The 23,431-nt window shown below is 35.2% G+C and overlaps 3 protein-coding genes across 3 annotated transcripts; all 3 read right to left on the reverse strand.

The window, feature by feature from the left end:
- Nucleotides 1–605: 605 nt before the first annotated feature.
- Nucleotides 606–3,899, reverse strand: LOC112722421 (pentatricopeptide repeat-containing protein At1g09220, mitochondrial-like). The gene has a single exon (XM_025773430.3). It carries the CDS (start codon nucleotides 2,286–2,288, stop codon nucleotides 750–752), a length of 1,539 nt encoding a protein of 512 aa, XP_025629215.1. The 5' UTR covers nucleotides 2,289–3,899; the 3' UTR covers nucleotides 606–749.
- Nucleotides 3,900–4,458: 559 nt separating this feature from the next.
- Nucleotides 4,459–8,020, reverse strand: LOC112722423 (serine/threonine-protein kinase AtPK2/AtPK19). The gene is made up of 6 exons (XM_025773434.3): nucleotides 7,003–8,020; nucleotides 6,485–6,567; nucleotides 6,284–6,404; nucleotides 5,905–6,078; nucleotides 5,296–5,403; nucleotides 4,459–4,939 (listed from the first exon to the last, which is right to left on the reverse strand). Exons 1-6 carry the CDS (start codon nucleotides 7,603–7,605, stop codon nucleotides 4,655–4,657), a joined length of 1,374 nt encoding a protein of 457 aa, XP_025629219.1. The 5' UTR covers nucleotides 7,606–8,020; the 3' UTR covers nucleotides 4,459–4,654.
- A 401-nt stretch (nucleotides 8,021–8,421) lies between these two features.
- LOC112722422 (transportin MOS14) lies at nucleotides 8,422–23,314 on the reverse strand. The gene is made up of 27 exons (XM_025773431.3): nucleotides 22,653–23,314; nucleotides 22,194–22,271; nucleotides 22,020–22,082; nucleotides 21,808–21,855; nucleotides 21,537–21,683; nucleotides 21,135–21,266; nucleotides 20,959–20,999; nucleotides 20,339–20,430; nucleotides 19,298–19,425; nucleotides 16,649–16,724; nucleotides 16,371–16,491; nucleotides 16,186–16,285; nucleotides 15,835–15,916; nucleotides 14,949–15,031; nucleotides 14,227–14,346; nucleotides 13,356–13,407; nucleotides 13,051–13,206; nucleotides 12,230–12,353; nucleotides 12,058–12,139; nucleotides 11,891–11,979; nucleotides 11,712–11,786; nucleotides 11,520–11,574; nucleotides 10,938–11,057; nucleotides 10,391–10,483; nucleotides 10,168–10,313; nucleotides 9,190–9,367; nucleotides 8,422–9,075 (listed from the first exon to the last, which is right to left on the reverse strand). Exons 1-27 carry the CDS (start codon nucleotides 22,773–22,775, stop codon nucleotides 8,797–8,799), a joined length of 2,883 nt encoding a protein of 960 aa, XP_025629216.1. The 5' UTR covers nucleotides 22,776–23,314; the 3' UTR covers nucleotides 8,422–8,796.
- Nucleotides 23,315–23,431: the final 117 nt, after the last annotated feature.

A 23,431-nucleotide genomic window follows, 5' to 3' on the forward strand; every position in this document is an offset into this window, starting at 1 on the left:
TTTGGTTATTGGCTTTATTGAATTATAGATGGAACAATCCATTTGGATTAGTCAAATAATTAGCTGAGGAGGTGAGCGGCAGTAAATTTTGTGATTTATAGTCATTAATTAATTATTATTGGTGTTTTTAATGGTATAAGATTTCATCTAATAATGTAAAATTATTCATTTTTTTTTTGCGAGTTAAGTGCCGGTCAAATTTTAATAAAAGTACTGACTCTCTAAACTTTCTCTAATTAACTAATTCGTCTATTTAAATAAGTATTAGCTAATTCGTCTATTTAAATAAGTACTGTAGATTCATTAGCATTGACCTTTACGAACATGTATATTAAAACATCAACTTATGACAATTACTTATAACTACTACGGTACTAGCCCATATTTCTTGGCTTTGGTCAGTACAAGGATGAATCATGACCAACCTTTAATGGATCAATTTGTTCTAAACTGAAGAAATTGTTATTCTTTATGTTAGTGATCGTTTAAAAATGAGTGTTCTAAACGAGTGTACAAGTATAGGGAGTATATATACAGGACGTCAGGACGAACACATTTTCCTTGCATGATCGGTTTGACGGGGAGATCCAAAATAGGACAAATAATTTGGCACCAAGTCTGCAGTAATTTATTTCATGAGTTGTACTAGTTGCCATGCTTGGAGACAATTTTCCCCCAATGTTCAAAGGTTAATTACCACATCTCTTTTACAAATAAAGGTAGACACCTATGTTATTACTATATATGATTTAGACGAAACTATAACCAGGAATTTTAAATGCAATTCTCTTGTCTATCATTTCCCTTAACCTCTCAGCATCATTAAATCTCCCAACACAAACAAAGATATTGGACATAAGAACATAATCCCCACCATGTCTTCTCTCCATCTCTAATATTTTTCTTGTTACCCTCTGACCAATTTCAACATTATTATGAACACTACAAGCACCCAAAAGTGTTCTCCAAATCACAACATTGGCTATATCAAGAGGCACTTGCAAGGCAACATTTTCTGCTTCCTCTAACCTCCCAGCCCTCCCTAACATATCTATCAGACATCCATAGTGCTTGATATCAGGCACAAGCTGAATATCATTCACCATTTTATTGAAAAACTTGAGCCCCTCCTCCACCAATCCACCATGGCTACAAGCATTCAAGACACACAAGAATGTCACACGGTTCGGCCTCAGCCCGGCTTTCTCCATCATTTCGAAACACTCCACAGCTTCCCTCCCCATCCCATTCATAGCAAAACTAGAGATAGCTGAAGTCCATGATACCAAATTCTTCCTATGCTCTGGTATCTCATTGAAGAATCTAATTGCAGTATCTATGCATCCACACTTTGCATACAGATCAATCAATGCATTACAAATGCGTGTATCAAATTCATTGAACCCTTTCTTTTCTACATAGCCATGAACTAATTGACAAATCTTAACATACCCTAAATTTGCAACTGCGGGAAAAATAGTCAAGAAAGTAGCTTCATTAGGTTCTATACCATGAACAACAACCATTTCCCTAAACAAAGACAAAGCCTTCGCAGGCTGATTCGAGCGAGTGTAGCCATCCATAACAAGGGTCCACGAGACCACACTCCGGTCTGGCATTTGATTAAACACTGAACAAGCAAGTTCAACCTCACCCCACATGACCAAACCGGTGATCAAAACATTCCAAGTGACAGTGTTTCTCTCAGGCATTTCCTCGAACACCTTGAAGGACTCAACCAAACGGCCAAAATTTGAGTACATCTGAAGGAGCCCAGTTTGCACATAGACATGAAACTGAAACCCCACCTTGAAAATAAGGGAATGGAGCTGAATCCCAAAGTGGGTACAGGTTGAGTTGGCACAAGCATGGCATAGGAATGCAAAAGTGAAGGTGTCAAGTAAAGGATATGTCAAGAAAGTAAGGGACTTTTGGGTGCATGCAAAGAAGTAAAGGGCTTGTTGGGGTAATGAGACAAGAGAATAAGAACGAATAATGTTATTGAAGAGTAGCAAAGAAGTGAGGTGGGTGTAAAAAAGAGGGAAGTGGAAGAGGCCAGAGGTGATGGTGTAAGAGTGAACTTGTTGGGTGGTTTTGTTGTGGTGGCGATGGGATGGTGGTTGTTTGAGAAGAATGGAGAGCAAGTGTTGTGGGTGCTTGGGTTGGGATGAATATGAACTGGTTTTGGAGTATGGGAAAGAATGGTGAATTTGGTGAGAGATGGTAGTAGTGATCGGAATGAATGGGAAATAAGCTGAAAGAGGGTGCCTCAACTTTAGGTGTATCATAGTATGTATGACACAATGACATGCAATGTGATCAACGTCGACATTTGTTATCACTCCTCTCGATTCTCACAAGCCACAAGGCAAGAATCTATATATCTTCCCTGCAACACACAGGAGAAGCAGAACAGAACCAACGCCAGCAATAGGAGAAGAACAACATTCGGAAGCAGAAAAGTAGGATGGTAAAACACAAGAATCTATATTTTAAAAAATTTGTACACATGAATTAATAAAGAGTAATGGTAGGAACCAAAAGGGTATTAGCCAAAAATCAGCCAAAATACTTTTGGTGAATCCAAAATTTCTATAAGTTAATAAATATCAGAATGTTTCTTTTTCATACTAAATAGATGTTCTTTTATATATTTTTCGAATTTTTTTGTATTGCAAAGGTGAATGTCTCTATTTCTTTAAAAATTTCATATTTTTTTAAAATTTTATAGATATTTAATTATTTTTACTAAAATATAATTAGATGTTTCTTTTGTTAAGTATTAGGATGTTTTTTTTCATATTAAATGAATGTTTTTTTATATTTCTGTAATTATGTAATTTGCAGTCTCTTTAATCATCAAAATGGCACCTAATAAGTAATATCCCAAAACGCAGAGAGCAACATCATGATGATAAATAATTTTTTTAAAATAATAAAATTTTATTGAAGATAAAAATATTTTATTAAAAATAATAAATGGAAAACAATGAGAATGGAAGGAAGAATGCAAGCAGCCAAGCAAAACCCAAGAAAGTACCCAAAAAAATAAAATGCACCAAAAAATAAACCCAAGAAAGTTCTCCAACCCTCTGCTCAATTCTCTGTACGACTGCACACCGTTTGATTGGCCTCAGCTCACAAACCCCAACTTTTCAACTGTTAATGGCCTTCCTTTGCTGACCACCCGCGGCGCCGCATGCTTCATGTCTTTCATCCGTAACCACGGCGGAGTCTTCCCTGTTCCTGTCGCTGTTGACGCCGGCTCCGAGGGGGAAGTCACGTGCGCTGATGCGTGAAAGCTCCGAGACCCGAACCCGAGTCCGAACATAAGGTTTACGAGCTTCCGATCTGGTAAAGACAGTTCCGACTGGAAGCGGAAGCGATCGAAGGAGTGGGTCGCGGTGGGGAGGCGGAAAGGGTCTGACGGTGAGAGAGAAGTTTGTGTGTGTGATTATTAGAGGTGGGTAGATTAATGTGAGAGAGAAGAGGAATGTTTTTATAGGTTTAGTTAATCAATTTTGAATTTTAAAAAAATTTAAAATTAATTATTAATATAAATTAATGTGATTTTGTTTAGTTTTTGGCTAGAAACTTTTTGATTCCATATACTTTTTTATTAATAAAATATATTTATTAAAGATAATTTAATATTTATAGTGACCAAATAATAATTAAAAATACTAAAAGTTATTGGTCCCAAGAGTTTCTATTATCCCAAATATAAGGCTTGTAAAATGGATCCTTACTCCTTAGCGTCAATGTTGGTCTTTTTTTTAAAAAAGTTTTTTAAATATGTGTAATTCTACCTGAGTTAAAAATACTACATTTTTTGAACACATACATAAAGAAATACTTTTAGCTTTCATAATTTATATCAGTAGTGACAAAAAAAAAAAATAAAACTCAGTCCTTTTAGAAGACAAGTATATTCTTTATCCACTACACCATAACACCAACTATTTCGGCAAGCAACAAGATTCTTTTCTGTTAAAAAAAAAACCCCTCTTTCATACTGCTAATCTCTTATTTGTGAGAAAGTTGTCTCAAAACGTGTGTTTCTTGATGCTTGACTTTGTTGTTTAAATAATGATTAGCATCCCATTGTCTTGTAAAACATGCAGCGATAGAAAAGGCAGTCCTTCGGAGAATGAATGTTTTTTTCCTCAATTGTTTAGTTAAGTGTAATTATTTAGTATTTACCATTTACATCTTCTCTCACTTTTTTTTTTTTTTTTGTCAACTTTTAAAAAGTGTAAAATAAAATATCAGATTTATCGGAGAAAGAAAATTGGGAAAATCCATTCTCCAGCGGCGCCTAACTACGCAATAAACATGTTTTGTATTAGAAATGGATATCCTGATGTATGCTCCGTACCAGTCCCAGACTCGGAAAAGGGGTCAATTCAATTTGTTGTTTTATAGGGAGGTAAGGAAGAAGACTACTGTGCCATCTCATCCAGTAATTATTCTCTATATGTATGCTATTTGTCTTTGCATTCACAGAGAACCCTTGTTTACAATGATACAGCCTCAACTAAGAATCAGGGGAAGAATTGGGTTATAGTCACTAACGCTTTCCTGCTTTATTTTTTATACATCCATTCCATATAATACACATGCTCTCCGGTATGACCGCCTTCGGCAGTTCAGTCTATTTGGATGAAAGCCAAGGGTTTGGTGCGACATACGTGTAGCCATGGAAATGGTCACCGGCCGTGGGAGTGGAAGCTGGTGAGTCATCTGGAGGCATTGCCGTCCAGCATTGGTCAAAGTTAGCTGTACACTCTTTACCGGAGACATCTGGTTTGAACTTAGGTTTGAGTTCTCTCGCCTCCAATTTCTTCCAATTGATTGGTCGAAACCATTTGTGACTTTTGATCTGTTCATCTCCATTTGGCCCGTTGCCTAACCTTGTTGATGGATCCTTTTGCAGCAACTGTAACGAGTAAAAACATATGCAGTTTTTTAAGCATCCAAGATATCTCTCTCACTATATCTCTAATAAATAACATAATATCTCAGAGAACCAAGCTTTCCAGGTTCCTTGTGTTCTTTTAAAATTTTAAAGATACATAATAATTTTTTATGTCAAATAATGTTTTTAGTACCTTGAATTAGAAACCACATTTCTTAGGGTGCCTGTTTCAAAATAGATTTACATATTGCAAGGACAGTTGGGAACTTAAAAGACCTTAGTTCTGTAAGAACACTAACTAAACATCAAGGCAGTAAATTCAAAAACCTTTATCAAATAGTTTAAGGAATGAACACATTCTACTATTGTCTACTTACCCCTTTGAGCAAAGAATGAGCTTCTGTGGAAACCGTTGGTGGAAGTTTAACTTTCTCTTTAATAATCTTCTCCTGAAGCTTCTTTTTGTTCGTGTGTGTGAATGGTGCCTGCCAAATGAAAAGCTAAAAATCAGGAAAAATGAATGAAAACACTTTGTAGCACAGCAAAAGCATTCTGTAGAGTGCTGTGATTTGGCTGTATGAGCTACGAAAAGGGGAAGTCTAAGAGAACGTTCAAGAAAAAAAAAAAAAAAACAATATTCATCCACAATAAGGGCCATCTTGAGATAATGCAGTCAAGAGCTATGCTTTTGTTATTGACACACTCAATAGAAAACTAATTGGAGATTGACAACAAATAAACCCCCCAAAAAAGAAGAGCTTCAAACTTTGCATTACTAAATACTGTTGAACCATACTTGATTATAAAAGGTAGTAAATCCCTTTTGTAGATCACATGCATCAATCATTTAATTGTTTCCACAAAAGGTACCAAATGTGCATATTATTGCATACCATCATGTAATTGAATTATTCAACTATGACTCAAGCACACACAACCTATGCATAAGTACTGATAACGATGCAAGATGAGAAAGATGACATTACCTTCCCTGTTAGCATCTCATACAACAAAATACCAATGCTCCACCAATCTGCATCCTTATTATGGCCTTTGGCCAGTATGATTTCCGGAGCCATATATTCCATGGTCCCACACATAGAGTTGGATCTTCCTGATTCGTCAATCTCTTTCGACAATCCGAAATCAGTTAGCATCACCTATACGGACAAATGTCAAAGTTCAAGAACATATTGTACGTCACGCATTCAAAATAATATCATAGCAAAATCAAATTTGACTTGTCATCAATACAAATTCAGACAATACCATACAAGGTCAACTAGGAAATTTTAAATCAAGGAAATTTAACAATTTTTTAAACAAATCCCTAACAACAGTAAGTTTAAGAGCCATGATCATTACATGCCCATCACCATCCATAAGTATGTTCTCAGGTTTAAGATCCCGGTGCACGATGCCATTCTTGTGAAGATGTGAAACAGCAGATACTATCTCAGCAGTGTAAATCCTTGCCTGATCCTCACTACTCAAACATATCAAAGCCACAATTAAAAAATAAAAATAAAAGGTGCAGGATTTTCACAGTGATGGAGAACATTATACCTGAAGATGCCCTGTCGATAGAGATGAAAGAAGAGATGCCCTCCATTTATGAAGTCCAAAATCAAATACAACTTAGATTTAGTCTGCACATAAATTTCAATCAAACATAGCATTAAGGTTAAAACTGATCAATAAAGTATTTGATCTAGAAGATAGGATCAGATAAGAAAAGGAGAAAAAGAAAATAAAAACAGAATCCAAAAATTGTTCCACAGTATTCTACGTGTCCAAGGATTATAAGCAGAAAAGAAAGACTGGATGATTTCTTCACACAAGATATTATAAACTCCTTTAATTTTAATTTTCCATAAATGACACCATAATCCAAGAACAACAACTTGGGTGTTTCCAAAAGAAAGGATTTGATTAGAAACCAGTGTTAAAACACTTGTTTACACTGAATCAAAAGTGAATTCATCTGTATATACAAATCCATTATCAATTTCATAATTAGTTTTAAGTCCACTAGAAATTCATTAAATTTCAGACGCTGATAGTTTAGCAAAATAAATAAGAACCTGGAAAGAGTAGCGAAGTTGAACAATGAAAGGATGAACAACTTTAGTGAGAATATCCCTCTCAGCTTTCATGTAATCCACATGGTTCTTCTTGATGATGGTCTCCTTCCTCATCACCTTCATCGCAAACACACCATCTTCACAGCACTCTTCTTCGCTCTCTTTCTTTTGATGCTGCTGCTTCTTCTTCTTCCGTACAAGAAACACTTTCCCAAACGAACCCTGACCAACAACCCTCAAAATCTCGAAATCCGCAGGCCCAATTCGAGGGCTCACTTTCTCTTCTTCGATGACATTGAGAGGCACTTGTTCGGATTCTTCTCCCTCGCTCTGAGAGGAGAGTTCGTTGACGAAGGAGAGGATGGGGTTGGAGGGTGGGGCCACGCGAGGGGAGGGGCCCACAAAGGAGTGGGACCTGCTGTGAATCACGTGCGGACTCATTGCAGCTGAGGGTTCGTCGTGGTGGTGCCCGAATACATGGTTAAAGTCGAAATCCTGTTCATTGTTGGGAGGTGGTGATGATGAAGAACAAGGTATGGTGAGCTTGCTCAGGTTAGCTGCCATTAGAGAGTGCAGGCTTTTCTTCTGAGATGTCGACACCATTCTGTTAGTTTCCTTGTTATTCTTGTGGTGGTTGATTCATTGGGGCTTCATTTTATGGGGAAAGGAAAAACAAAGAGAGAGCTGGCAATTATTTTTTGATGCATGAATGAATTATGGGAAGTGGGGAAGAATGGACGGGGAACCGGAGGGACTCGTGTTCTTTTATTATGTTCATCATCATGACGCGCTTTTCATGTGTGTGAGAATCAATTGCCCTTGGGCACGGGTCACCCATAATTGATGACAAAAGGATTTTGTTACACTGACCACCGTTGAATGCTAGAGCCGGTCGGATTTTCTTTAGTTTATTTCATTCTGAATTATTACGTAATGTTGGTATATACATCCAAAGATTAAAAGCATATTTAAGCTTATTTGCAATCAAAGTCATTCACTCCGGAGAAGTGAGAACTGATTCAGGTCACATTCAACAAGTCTTTTTTCATAAAGGATAATGTGTAGAGAACTTTCAGGACCTAGAGGCCACCAGTCAAAGTTGCAGTAATCAGAGTCCCACACTATATCTTTGTTCTTTCTGCATTTCGATAGAATGTAGCGCAATACATATATTCTTGGCAATCACTGTAGCCAAATATAATTGAACTAATGATATACCACAAACAAGCTCAATTCTAAAACTATTTATTACTCATACTTTTTGTCTTTCCTTAAGCTCTTGAGCTTAACATTTCTAATCACAATAGTGAACAGTATATATCCAAGTCCAAGCAAGCATAAGACTGTTATGATTAAAGCAGCTGGCATATTAACATGTCAAACACATGCGGCCATTTTCCAGTTTTAAGAGCCCTAAAGTTTGCAACATCAACATTCATTTAAAATTGCAACAACTTTCATTGTCCACTATATTTCCCCACCTTTTTTTCCCTGTTTACATTTAACTTACAATTGTATGGCAAGTAACTCAGCCCCCAAAAATGAAACCCAGGACAATGACATCACTCACCAATCCCACATCTCCAGCATATAAGACACACCACCTAACATAATTTCTTCCAGCCAACACAACAGAATATGCAGGGGCAGGAATTCTCCTAAAAAACTGGAGAATGATAATTGATTAAAAGAGAGAAAAAAAATGAATATAACATAATACACAACAAGCTAGCCTAACCAACAGACAAGGCCTAACCAAAATGGCCCCCTCTATCACAGGCATTTACCAATAATCTATGATACAATCCCCAAATTCAACTCAAGGGGTCTCAAAGCTTCTTGAACTATTTCCTGAACTGCTCTATTTCGTCGGCAAACATCTGAGAATTCTTCAACAGGAACAATCAACCCATTAGTATCACCTCCAGATGCTGCATCAGAAAGGGCGGATAAGAATCTTGATCGCTCCACGTCAGTGATAGCTGTTGATGGAATCAACAACACACACTCTTTTGCCCATTGCAGTGCTCGTGACCCATATGCTCGCATTAATGCCAGTAATGTATAAGATACCTGAGACATTCAGAGAAAAATAGTTTGCAAGTCATCCTTCCATCAATTTCTTTTGGGTTAGTATATAATATATGAAAATTAGGAAGTTATGTCAACAATGACTTGAGAAATTACCACATCAACTCGAGATTTAGGAAGTGCTCCTGTTAATGAGGCAACCAAAATTCTGGTGATGCTGGCGCCTCGAGGAATAATTACACCATCTCGGATTGGGATAAATTGCTCCCCCAATGCAGAGTTTGCAAGATCAAAAATGTCGGCTAAGAAATGCAATATTGACTTGGAAGCCTCCCTACAAAGATGATGCCAAAGCATAAAGAATGATGCAATAAGCACTAGAAAATCGGTGCATGGTCTGAAATGAAATAATTGATGGTATTCTTTACTCCGCTTATACATACCATCGTATTCCTTTGGTAATTCTATATTTTATGATATGCAGAAAGAGATACTTATGTCAATAGTTATCCCTCGTCTTAACTTCATAAAAAGTAAGCAAAACAAATGCATTACATCAGAGATTCAATACATTGTCTTTATTACGAGTAAAAAATGTCCACACCTGCACTTAAGTAGGCAAGTAAGAAGTGAGACAGGTTTTCTTGTGTTTATCCAGTTGCTAATTCATTGCGGAATCTTTTGTTTCATAGTTCATAGAGTAGATTGGGTTGGTCTACCTATATTATTATAGACTTTTTCAATACGGTATTAAAGGATTTGATGGAAGTAAAGGGATCTTAATTTTGTCAAACTGTGGACTTGTTGAAATTGTGTGCCATCTTAGTTGTAGAGGAATGCTCAACTTTTTTTCAAGGTACGTCAGTTCAGAAGTGTGATAAAATATGGTTCTAGGCTTGTATCTGGTTCTCATACAATGGTCTTCTCCCATTTGCAGTTTCAAATATGCGCAGACATCAAGATGCCATCCTTAATTGGGGTTTTTTTTTTTCGAGTATTATTGATGAATTTATACAGACATAAATACCATTCAGAAGAACATTGGTTTAGCTTTCAAGGTTGTTTTGAGAGAGAGAGAGAGAGAGAGAGAGAGAGAGAGAGAGAGAGAGAGAGAGAGAGAGAGAGCGCCAATACCTGTGTTGTACCGTGATCCCAATCATAGAACAGTCAACTAATGAAGGAAGAACAGACGATGGAATAAATAGTTGAGGACAGTAGCGAATACACCTTGAAGCCAACAAAAAGCAATCATCTGCTATATCAGGCCGAGCTGTGAACTCCTGCAGCAAGAAATAATGATCCAGCTTGCCACACTACCAATTCATATGTTGCAAAGAATGTGTGACATGGATCATACCTGAATATTTGTGAGAAGCCGGGTGGTGTGCTGGAAGAGAGCCTCAATCAAATTCTTCAAGTAGTCAGCACAAGATGGATCTGAACCAAAAATCTGAAAAACCAATAAACAATCAAAATTATAGCGAATTAATTACCACTTAACATCAATTGTGTACAATCTATAGTCAACAATAGAATTGCGAGATGCATAACAGTCAACTTTTGTTTATAGAATATACGAAATTCAGTTAAGAAATGAGAACAGGCAATAAAATATTACAAATTTGCAATACTGAAACACACACACAACAAATTTAAACAGGCATAGAATGTTGCCATACTTCAAAATACTCAAAGTAGCCAACAAAAATTCAATGAAACTAAGGCAATCCCCTTTGCCTTCGCATACCAGATATCCCTTTGCCTTCGCATACCAGAGATGCTCCTCTAAAATCGAGAACCACTTCTAAAACCAAAGGTACCACTAGAGCTAAAATCGTGTATAACTTACGCAACATATTGTTACTAGAAACGGTGATAAAAATGGCAGGATAAGATAAAAATACCTTTATAACTTCACTGGAAAGATAAAGAAAGCATGGTTGGTGATGCTGCCTATATAGACTCTGAATCTCTTCCAGCATGGCACCAATGGTAACACCCATGAACCTTCCAGATGTTCTCACCTAGAAACATGTGATAGAATATTGCCACAGAGCATTCAATATTACAAACTAATCTTTTTCAACGTTGACAATGCATAGAACCAGAGTTGAGCATTTGTACAGGCTCTTTAGGAGGAAGAAACCACCTGGGAACTGGCATTAAATTTTAAATTTGTATCATTGACATGGCTGACAAACAGCCAACTAAAACATAGCTTACTACACAGAAGAAAAACAGCACATCACATTGTGTTGCAAACATGATGAAAAATTCCATGCATAAACTTGACAGATCACAGAATCAAAATTGGAGAGAGGGTTGATTCAGGCACACAAGACTAACATTAATAAGAGTGTTAAAATTAATTGCCTAATTCAATTGCACAATTCGATGGTAAAATTCACACCAGCTTATTATGGTGATGGTTGGTTGTTATTTTACATTTAAGGAATATAGCAAAGCTAATGGTTTAGCTTACTCACTGCATATTTACATGCTCTGCATAGAGATTCCATTGTTCTCATGTCCCATGCACGACTGGCAATATTGTCATAAAAATTGTCTCAGACAAAGCAAGCATCAAAAAGTAAAATAACAGATGAATGAATAAACAAACAAACAAACAAACAAACTTAAGAAAAATATGGAAATCAGAAGAAATTTGGGTTACTTACAGATCAAAAATAGCTTTGAAAATAGGCCAGAGCCGTTGAATAGCATCTGCCACAACTTCAGGATGGTTTACATACCTACAAGCAGAAAGTGTTCACAACTGTGAAAAAAATTGTTTAAGACAACACAAGGCTGGGCCTGACATGGGGGCGTGTAGGCATAATATAAATTTGGAACACACCTGAAGATGTAAGCAAATCTATCAATGTGAATTGTTAACTGCCGAGAAGGTCTTTTGCTTAAGATCTCTGGACCTTGATTGATGGCTTCCTGATATAGCAAAATGTAGAAAGTGTAATTATTAAGGAAAAATGTATGACAAAAACATCCCTGTACACCAATACCAACCTGTAAAGGAGATATAATTGGTATGCATAATGCCTCAAGAGCTCTCTTCGCATCATCTGGAGGAAGTTCAGTAACAACCACACTGCATGGGAATTAAGATCAAACCACATCAGTCGAGATAGAATCAATCACCAAAAATACTATCCCTATATATTTCAAGGATCCTGGATACCTTAAGGCCTCAACTAGATGCAACGAGTCCTCAGCAGGGACTTTGAAACTATCTTCCCCATTCACAGTCCTATTGTAGATATGGAACAGACCCTCTAAGCATCCACAAAGCTTTTTCCGGCAGTCTAAAACATAACCAAATCATTTGACTCGTGCTTAACATACCGAATAATGAAAAAAATTTCAATCACAAACTCTAAATACTAACGTGAAATCTGAAGTAAAAAAATAATAATAATTATTGTCTTCATCTTAATTTTAATACTCTTCAATCTCAATTAATAGGTTCCAGAAAAAGTAATGGAAATTAACTTTTGCAGATACAATAAAAAAAAGATATTAATAACAAAACTTATTCAATCACTTGCAGATTACAAGCTGTGGACCAAATATATCCTAACACTCAAATCTAATCCAGAATCAAGTAATATTTGAATAAATATATCCTTGATTAGCTATTATCCTCAATCAATATCCTCTTTTAAAAATTCTCCATAAGCTATTTTTGCATCTTTTTTTTTATAAAAGGAAAAGTAGATCCCTGTAATGCTTTCTTCAAACACAATCTAAGCATAAATAAGTTGTATTCCCTAATAAAAGCACCAGAAAGTTTTGACGACGTATGAAAATGATAGAATCAAACACTCCAGACAAAATGCTAGTGCTAAACTTAGTTAGGAGCACAAAAATTGAATTGATATCTGTAATAGTCTTCACTCTTCATCATGTTGGCACCAACTGTTGCAACTCACAAAATCAATTCTTTAACTTTCCAACAAGCATACAAAAAGTGAATGAATATACTCAAACAGTAAACTTTACCATCACAGATGTGCCTGAATGCCAAAGCAGCAGCAGCTGCACATTCCTCGGATGTACCCATTCCCTTCATTAAGATATCCAAAACTGAAGGCAGTATGGACACTCCACATGATGCAGAATCAAGCCATTTTGAATAAGCTCCAATTGTTAAGCACACTAAAATTATGGAACAAGCAGATAAACAGCAATTTAATTAGTAAATTTGGTATTGAAATTTAAAAGGAAAAGCTACATTATTAATTACACATACAGGGCAATGGGCCAGGAACTAAATAAACTTTGAGAGAGGATAATAGGCACATTACCAGTCTGTAGTAACTGGGGTTGAAGCGGAAGTTTCGGAAGCAGAGCCATGATCTGCATGAAATGTGAATATAAATAATAGAATCCATAAGCTAGCAATAGAACAAGTTTAGAGAGAGACAGCGTGCAGTTAACATAGTGCATGTAAAACTATGTAACATGCTAGAGAGTTGGTGTTTTGAGTAGAAGTTTTGGCTGCTAAACCTTACATGGATTGTCAAAATTAAAAGTTATTTACAAATCATTAATGTTTAAATTAATGATCTGTTGATGATTAATGTTTAAATTTTCTCCATTACTGTTCGTTGTCATATTATATAAACTTATTGCTTAAGGTAGTATTTGGATTGTGTATTAGACAGAGACAATGGAGTCAAAGACACAGAAAATGTCACTGTTGTTTGTTGGTAGTAACAAAAGACAAGGCAAAAGAGGGGGGGGGGGGGGGGGGGAAAGGAGGGAGGAGGGGGTGGGGGGTGGGGGGACTAAGTTCTATCTCCACTGTCCCCTTATTTTGGGTAGCACAGTAAACACAGGAACCTGGTACAAAAAGTTTTAGCATATTTGTAATTGTACTTCTGTTGCAGGGAAATGAACCAATCACAGCTTAAGGGGATTCATTTTAAAGCACAATAAGTTGTATCACATCTTACTATCAATCTCCATATCCAAAAGAGAGCAAAAATAAAATAAGACATGCTCAGAATTTCATCCACATCAGTTCAGAGATGTAATGAAAATGAAGGATTTTGTGACTGATGTTAAATATCAAGTATCAATTGAAATAATTAAAACTAAGATGTTAAATCATGTAGCCATATTTGGGCAAGATTAATATAACCACCATTACAAATTTTTAAGGAGTAACAATACCTGAGGCATTACTTCTGCTTCAACAACTGACACATAATTTGATATAGCCCGAATACAAAATAAGGCAGCCTCTGCTGGACGCCAATCCTTGTGTTCATTATTACCATGGCCAGATACAGCCTAAATTTTTGAGATTGGGTGCAGAAAAAGGGGTTAGGAAGTCATTCACATTGTTTAGGCAAAAGCAATTTATATAATGAAGAGGAATACAGACAGGATCTACAATTTAAAGGATAATATTTAACCAAAGGCAAAGGAAAAGGAAAAGAGAAGTCAAGATCAAGCGAATAATGAAATTTATGTATTACATAGAAATTATGGTAGTGTTTTGGTGGAGAGACAGAGACTAAGAGACAGAGATTGAAATAAATCTTAGTATTCTGTTTGGTGCAAAGTGGGAGACAAAAATTGGAATAAATTAATTGAAATGAAGGTATTTTAGGTATAAAATGTTATTAAAGTTTCAGTATCCATCTTTAAAAATTTTAGTCCCATGTGTCCCTACTTTTTGGAAATACTGAAATACTGAAATTTTGGGGACAGAGACAAAAATTTTAGTACTAGTCTCTAAACCAACAAACATGATACTGAGTCTCAGTCTCCCAGTCTCTGTCTTAGTACCTCAACAAACGCTACCTATGAGCTCAATCTCTCACAATAAGAAGTTCCACTAATCAATATAGACAACGCATCTTCAATTCATCCACATATACAATACACACCTCAAGGAGTTTCATATATAGAATTCTTAGAGTAGCATCACCACCAAGAACTGATGCCGCATCCGTTAATACATCCGCAACAGCTGAAACAACAATTTATAGTTAGCCTTTATAGATACCATGTATTTCTGGTTAAGGCCTTAAAGCCTCCACACACAATGTAAGCAACAAATTTAAGCATTAGTGGTAATTTTTTTATTGAATAAATTTGACAAACATTTGCAGTGAGCACCTGGTACATATCCATGAAAACATAACTTCCATCTGCTAATATATGGTCAAAATACTATCTATTATTACATACCATATTGGACTGTCACTTATCAACCAGCAGTTCAATGCCCGAGTGTGCACTAATTTTCTCTTTCCAAAAGAAAGAATGAAAAATCCATATATAACAGAGCACCAGAGGCTACTACTGCACTGTCATATTTATAGAATATGCAATTCGAAACCACAAACTATTGACGCCTACAACGTGAAACAATTCAGCAATACTAATGAAAAACTATGGCTCTATAACTTAAGTCTACAAGAACAAGAAATTCCATAACTTGCCTTTAGTACACTGAATTATCAATTATCTATTATCTATTACAAATATAATGGGGAATTGAGAATTCCCCCATTTGGTGTCCAATTCTTAGGTTCCAAAATTGTGTCAATTATGGACATTTTTGATACAAAGCTTTTTCTTTAATAACTTTCAGGAAGTTAAGGCAGGCACTAAGTGCATACACATTATTAGCAGTAATAGTGAGGATACTAGTAATCATGATGAAATAATATTAGTATTCAGTACTCTTATTAGAAGGAATTCAATGAAATAATACATGAGACATAAAAGAGGATGACAAACAAATGCAAGACAACAATACCATATTACCATATTTTGTCTGCTTAAATTCCTTAAGGTCCTCATATGATAGGTCTTGATAATCTTCAGGATACTGAACTCGAAAGCTAACCTGTAAAACATCCATGAAAAAGGTAGTAACATGAAACATTTAAGAACTACAGAAACTATTATCTAGAAATAAGAAGTGCAATGTCTCATTTAATCAAACATAATATTATGTATATAATGCTACAACACTGAGAACAACTTAATATTACTACAATACAGGTTGTATATATATTTACCAGATATACAAAAAATAATTTCAAGGTACCACACATAATTTCTTGATGCTGTGCGTAAGATTTTGAAGCCTAGTTTCTAGCCTGGAAGACTTACCAGGGATACAAGTGACTCATATGCAGGACGGAAAACCAGTAGCCTCCTATTTCTCTCAGCTTCAATTGATGCTTCATTAACGTATTGAATGTTGGACTCCCTGCCAGACAATGTGTTGATTTTATTTAAGTGTGATCAAGGAAAAGAGCAAGTATACTAAGTATATTTTCAAGGGAGAAAAGCACCTTCTAGTCAAATTCAACTGAAGACTGTGCCAAAAGTTAAAAGTCATTGAAGCTATATCATATTCTGGATGTGATGCAACTTCTAACAATGCATGCACTATCAACATTGATTCATTTGGCCCTGGAAAATTAATTCATCACAACTTAGATCACTTAACATCACCAAGAACCACGACTCCACGAGTAACTTGTCAATGGTCCAGAGAGATTCAAGCTACACGAGAAAGCACAAATGATTCTCAGACAGAAACCAATAAAAAATTATCTTGTAAACATACCAGTTGCAATCAGTTCCACATATGAATCACCCATATCTGCAAATAACCTAGCAATTGCCTTTACATCTTCCTCATCCTAAAGGCAGATAAAAGGATCATGAAGTAGACCAAAAGTAATATAGGAAAGCAAGCAGTTGCCTTTTAACTATTAGTGTTGGTAACATATAATGGATTAAACATATTTACGACCACTTACAATGGGAAAGAATACTAACCATTTTCTATTCCTATGGCCATTCACTTTGTAACTGAATTACTCACAGGAGTTTTGGATGAAAGTTATCTAAATGAATACTAATATGATGGTAATTTCTTTAAGAAAAACTTGCAAGACAATCAAACTTTTCTGCGACTAAACAACTCATCAAGTTGTACATCACAAGTGTTCATAGTCATACTAACCCCAGCGATGTACAAACAAAGAAATAACAAGATCTCTTTGATTGTTTGGGGAATTGATACCAACAACATGCTCCAGAAGTGAAGGCCCCTTATTTGCTTTGTCCCCCTAATACACGTATAATGTGCAGTTTAAATTCCCAATCTGGGACTCGTATCTTATGCATTATCCGATAGCAAGATCTCATCGGATCGGTCTTTTTGGTATCTTCGGGGAATCTTGGGTGTACCATCGAGTTGCGTCAGTTGCCACTCACTAAGTTTGAATGTTTGGACTCATGTCAAAATGCAGAGATTCTATACTCTATAGCAATCATTTACAGTGATTTGGTGCATTTTGTAGGAAAAAGTTCTAGGGTTTAATGATTCATTTTCCAACATTGATTTTGTTTGGAGAAGGATCACATATTTGGCATCCCTATGCTGCTCAGCGCCTCAGCTGATGGTCTGCTTAATCGTATTCCTATAGCAGATATTCAAAAGAATTGGCATGTGCTATTACACAATCTACTTAGGTCTTCACCATATCTTCTGTATAATTATTACCCATCTTCCTTTGTACATTCCCTTTTCTTCAACATAGTTTTTGTGTAAATTGTTTTAAAAAATAAAAGAAATGAAAAAGAGAAAGAAATAATATGCCTATTCACCTATCAGCAAAAATGATAGGGCATGCAAAATTCATTTTTGTTTGACCACTTCCTTTGAAACCCTTAAGCCTAAACCAGGAGAGAGAGAGAGAGAGAGAGAGAGAGAGAGAGATTGGACATTGGAATTCAAACAATTAAGCTAACTTCTAAATATTAATATTTGCACCAGTGAGATTTAGTGACATTGGAATTCAAACATGTGAGCAAGTGCTTGTAATATAATGTATCAGATTAAATTCGGATTGACATTATCAAATATCAATACAAGATAATGGAAAAATATTTAACAGAGAAGAAAGGACCCAAGAGCATGTTGCATTCACTACTTAATGTGTTTGGATTAAAATTTACAAACGGAAGGTTACATCAAATTGATTTTTCAAACTTGAATTGGATGAAAATAAGTTAGTATTAAGTATTAACATGATTTATGTTTAGTAACTTTTATACGAAAATGAATTATAATAAAATAAATATTGTTTGAATTACATTATTAAAAATCACTTTTAGATGAAGAATTACTGAAAAGGACATAAATTTGAATAACCTTTATATATTATCTTATCATTTTATTTTATATATTTGAATAAATAATTTTTATTAATCAATTTTATTAGAAAAAGTAATATTTAATTATTAAATTAAAAATAACATAAAAAATTACAAAAATATACTGTATATTAAAAAATAGAAAATAATATACAAATAAATCAATAGTTTAAGATGTTAATGTAAATGATTATTAAATTAAATTATAAAACACTAATAAAGTACATAAAAGATAATATAATACATTATACAAAATCAGTACATAAGGACACTATTATTTCTATTACAAAAAAATATAAAATTTAGATACATAAATAAGAATATTTCATCAAATATATTAACTGTCCAAGCGTGTTGCATTTTTTCAGTACTCTTTTTTAGTATTTTATTTTCACACACTATTCTTTTTCTAGTACTCTCAGTGCTTTTTTAGTGTGCTATAATTTTTCACTAATGATTTTATTATTACTTATTAGTTTTTGTTTAATTTGTTAAAAAAGATAACAATAATAAACATAATAAAAAAGCTAATAAACGGTAAATAATAAAAAAAAGAGGACTCATATGAACAGAAACAATAAGAACTCTATAAAAAAAAATAACATGCATGAAAGGTAGGGTTGGTAGAAAGGAAATAAATTCTCCCAATTAATGGTACAACGCTATCAAGTGAACACAGAAGCTATAAAGCTTTTTGCTTCACGTAAATGCGGGTTAGAGTACAGAAAAACATGCGTTCAGAAGGAAAAAAAACAGTGGACAAACAAGAAATTGAAGCGCTCAAGGAACTTGAACATATTTTTTATATTTCAAACACCAAACCAAATACACCCTTAGTATTCTAGTAGGTCTAAAAACTGTAGCTACTAAACTAAATAAACAGAATAAGCGCCACCAGGTGTAGAAGAATACAACTATAAGCAAATAGATTGAACTAGATCACCAATAAAAGATGAAAAACATAATGAGATACTTAGGAATATGATTATAAACAAACAAAGAATCGGTTATGGCCCAAAGCAAACAAAATTGAGAACTCAGAATTGTTTACCTTTGTTGAATCACTAAGCTGTGTTTTAAGATTCATTACTTTAGGTACAATTACTTGAATTAAGGGCATATTTGCAGAAACGCCATCAACACCTCCTGCTGCTGTGTAGTGTATTAACTCAGAAATCACTGTAATAAGTAAAAAGTGAATATTATTAAACTGAAGTTACTGGGTAAAAGTAAAGAATGAAATATGTCAAACTAACATGACTTTCGCAAACAGAGAATCCAATTCAACAGTCACTTAGATACGTTATGATAAAAAACATAATTGTGATTTATAAATATAGATATTTTGGTGTGTGTGTGTGTTTGGGGGGGGGGGGGGGTAGGGGGGAAGTTGACAATAGCAACAGCAATTTGGCTACTTGTGTACAGATTTTCTCAAGTGATTAAATCTTTCTTAAAATAAAAAAAAAATAAACAAATAATTTTCGAAAGTTAAAAGGGGAGGGGGGGGGACGCTTAATTTAAGGAGGAGAATGGAGTAAAACATCAAAAAATAACAATAGATCTGGCAGGAGCAAAAGGTCAATATTTTTCATATTTCCAACACAAACATGAGCTATTTCAAAGCTTAACTATCAAGACTATAGGTCCCACAAAGAAAAACTCCAAACTACCAATAAACCTAGACCTCAACCTTAAAGAACATAAAGGCTGAATGAGAAGGCAAAGCTAGCAGCCTCTAAGTCAAATGCATTACATTTTTTGGGTAACTAAAATGCATTGAGTATTAATTATAAAGTTCAATTATTTTATACTAATTGTATCTTAGAGAGTACCTTAAATGATATCTTACGAGTGATTTCTATACTTCCTTATATTTCATGATTTAGTTGTTATTCAAGAATCTAGGACTTGATGCTTTTTCTTCTGTGACAAAATATATCAAATAAAATGAATATCAAACTTCATACTATTCATTAGCTTATTTTATCATATCTTCCTTCCTACATTTCATTGCTCAACCAACAAAAAGCATATGAATATTTACAAAAAATAGAAAATTATTAGTATTTTCCCATGCTATCATACATACCATTTACAGATGCCTCAGAAAGAAACTCAGAATTCAAGCTTGATAATGCTGTAAGAACTAATGGATGAGTACTGAGAACAGATCCGGGAATCCTGAAACGAACAAAAATTTAAAGAGAAATAGTAAAGCCAATGGAAAAAGAAACAAATAAACCAAGATAATAAAGTTGTAATATTCAAATTAAATACATATCTCCCCATATTCTTCATTAACTTTATAAACCCTTCCTGAAATTATACAGCATTTGTGGAATGCATCTATGCTTTCCATCAGTTTCACTTGACAAGTCTGTTTCCTATAAGTTGAGATACTCATTCCATTCAACATTCTTTTGTTTAAAAGCCAACTGTCAATTATATATGTGTGATTTTAAAATACCCAAATATATACATATAGTTGAGAGCACTATAGATCACCCAAAAAAAATTTAACTAAATACTTGACAGTAAAGCACACTCATCTGACAAGCTTCCTCCAATATGCTACACAATTCAGATGATTCATTTATACAAAACAGTTCTTGAATAATTAATCTTGATCAGAATAATATATTAATACATTCAATAAAAACAACTTAGCCGAACACTCCAATATGCAAAGAGGTAGGAAAAAATTAGTACCCATGCTTTAGGCGAAGCCACGAAGCAAACGCTTCAAGAACCTGAATGATAACCAAGAAAAAAAAATCACCATTGGAGAATTCATCAATAAAACTGAGTTTAAAATACCTCAGTCATGCCAACCACTTAGGGCCACACACACACACACACAGAGAATACAGGAACTCATTGCCCACCTGCTCTTTAAGCTCAGAAATAGCCAAACAAGCTGTCAAAATATTTAGAGCAATCTCCATTTGAGAAGTAAGCTCTTTTTCAAATTGACGACGCCTTTCAGGCCGAGCTGCTATCTTATAGTTTAATACTTCCTGTTTATAAAGACAAAATACATTAAAGGTATGCATGCAGAACAACCAAAGAAACTGTTAATCAACTTGCAATAATTAAAAGACTTTATCACAACCATTTATATAAGAATCTACGAGCTGCATGACATTACTTGTCGAATAAAATACTATCCGACAAGGCAGCAACTTTGAAAATTATAACAACTTGTCACTTAGTAACTCAAACCTTAGGCATTTGTCTCATTAATAAAATGAAGAGATGACACATAATCACACATATCATATTATGACCTCTGGCAAAACTGTTAGTAACTCCAAGAATCCTGGTATATATTCCGGATGAGAATCCATCTCGTCCCTAAGCCATTTCACTATACCACCATCTCCCCAATCTTCAGCAGGCACATGCACAGCCAATGCAGCCACAGCAATGCTAATCTACACATTAAAAAGATTTGAAGAATACATTTGGTTACCCTAAACTTCCATTTAAACATATTCAAATGATAATAAAAATAACTGTAAGAAAAGATAGAACGGTGCAAAGGACTTCTAGATGAACCTGAGTTCTGACTTTTGGATGACCCTTGTGGAACTTTTTTAGCAAGTTCTGTGTTCAAAACAACAATGAAAATAAAGCCTTAGCAAATTCATTACTTATTGTACATACTACCGCATCTGAATGGTCATAGCTGACAGACATCAATAATTCCCAACAAGCCAGCAGACACTCTCGGATCACCTCAAAATATTACAAGATGGATAGTCACTCACATTTAATGAATCACGCAATGGCCGGAAAGCTGTGGAAGGTAGCTCCTCAAAGTCTCGTTGCACCTTGATCATACAAAATTAAACACTCAAAATCAACAAGAAAAAAGCTTAAGGGCAAGCATTTTGTAGTTGTGCGTGACTACATAAAACAATAAGTACAATAACAGTGCTTACCTTGCTTCTCAAGGTCTGAGAACAAAATATCAAGGTTTCCAGATTGCTACTGGAATCATGTAGCAAATTATCAGCCACCTGCAGAATTCAAAATCATCGACAAATTATCAAACACAGTACCAAAATTTCATTTCGGCACTGAAGTAACTACTGGGCTCAGAATTCACAACCGAAAAACCTTAAATCCACTCAAAACACAAGAGGTTCACAAATAGAAACGTTGCACATAACTTCCAGCTCAGCTCGAGCTCCAGAATCAACAAAAAGCATCAAATCAAACACGATACAGCTCATAACCGATAATGAAGAAACCTCCCTATCACTCACTCCAAGATCAAATCGGAAAATGAACGCCAACATATAATAATAATAATAATAATAATAATAATAATAATAATACATTTAAGAAACCAAAGAGAAACGAATCGAGATAGCGGAGAAAGGGATTCAACAGAGGACCTGCCACGCATCGAGAGTTCGCTGGAAATCCTGAAGGTAGCGATCGGCTTGCATGCGAACCGCATCATCGGGGTGATGGTACAGTGCATTTAGGGCTTCCTTCACAGTGTTCTGAAGGTCCATGCTCCAATTCAATCCGAATCGTATCGAACCGAATCGTAGCACCGATTAGGGAAAGACGAAACCGAAGCTCAATCTCGCTGTGGATTTATCAATTTTCCGCTTCTTCTTCTTCTTTCGTCTTTAGGGGCACACTGCGGGTTTTTGAAATGAAGTGTGTTTTGTTCTGTGTGTTGTTTGTTGATAAAGCGACGAAAGGGGTTTTTGGCGCCCGGTGAGGGGGAAGGGTTTGATAAAACTTTGGATCAGCGACTCTTATGAGAGAGCGATTCTCGGCCGTTGGATTCTTTGACGATTTATTAACTTTGGCTGCGTAGCGCTTACGGTGTGTACCTGCTCTATTAGAGGAAGAGTTGTAGGCAATAGGGTGCCGTTGGATATGGACACGTGGTAGACGATTGAGATGGTTGGAATAGTGGGTCCCTATTACAGACCGTCAATGCGTGATTCCCCGTTGGACGATGACGCCCGACCTGCAGTTTTATTATTATTTAAAAAAAAAAAAAAAGAAAGAAAAAAAGAGGGTTAGATTATAATTAGACAATAGTGGGACAGATTTTGAAACATAATATAGAAGAGAAATACAGTCATACAGAAGTACATGTTCATAACTCGTAAGTATACTTGGTCTGGGGTTTAGGGTTGACCGAACCACCTTT

Source organism: Arachis hypogaea, chromosome 11, assembly GCF_003086295.3.
Source record: "Arachis hypogaea cultivar Tifrunner chromosome 11, arahy.Tifrunner.gnm2.J5K5, whole genome shotgun sequence".
NCBI lineage: Eukaryota > Viridiplantae > Streptophyta > Magnoliopsida > Fabales > Fabaceae > Arachis > Arachis hypogaea.

Coding starts and splice junctions, on each gene's coding strand:
- LOC112722421 (XM_025773430.3), bottom strand. CDS start 2,288: ATGATACACCTAAAGTTGAGGCACCCTCTTTCAGCTTATTTCCCATTC.
- LOC112722423 (XM_025773434.3), bottom strand. CDS start 7,605: ATGGTGTCGACATCTCAGAAGAAAAGCCTGCACTCTCTAATGGCAGCT. Junction 6,405..6,484: donor TATCGACAGGGCATCTTCAG/GTATAATGTTCT, acceptor ATGTTTGAGTAG/TGAGGATCAGGCAAGGATTT. Junction 4,940..5,295: donor CTCATTCTTTGCTCAAAGGG/GTAAGTAGACAA, acceptor TACTCGTTACAG/TTGCTGCAAAAGGATCCATC.
- LOC112722422 (XM_025773431.3), bottom strand. CDS start 22,775: ATGGACCTTCAGAACACTGTGAAGGAAGCCCTAAATGCACTGTACCAT. Junction 19,426..20,338: donor TTCTGAGGCATCTGTAAATG/GTATGTATGATA, acceptor TACTTATTACAG/TGATTTCTGAGTTAATACAC. Junction 10,314..10,390: donor GGCTTCTCACAAATATTCAG/GTATGATCCATG, acceptor TTCTTGCTGCAG/GAGTTCACAGCTCGGCCTGA.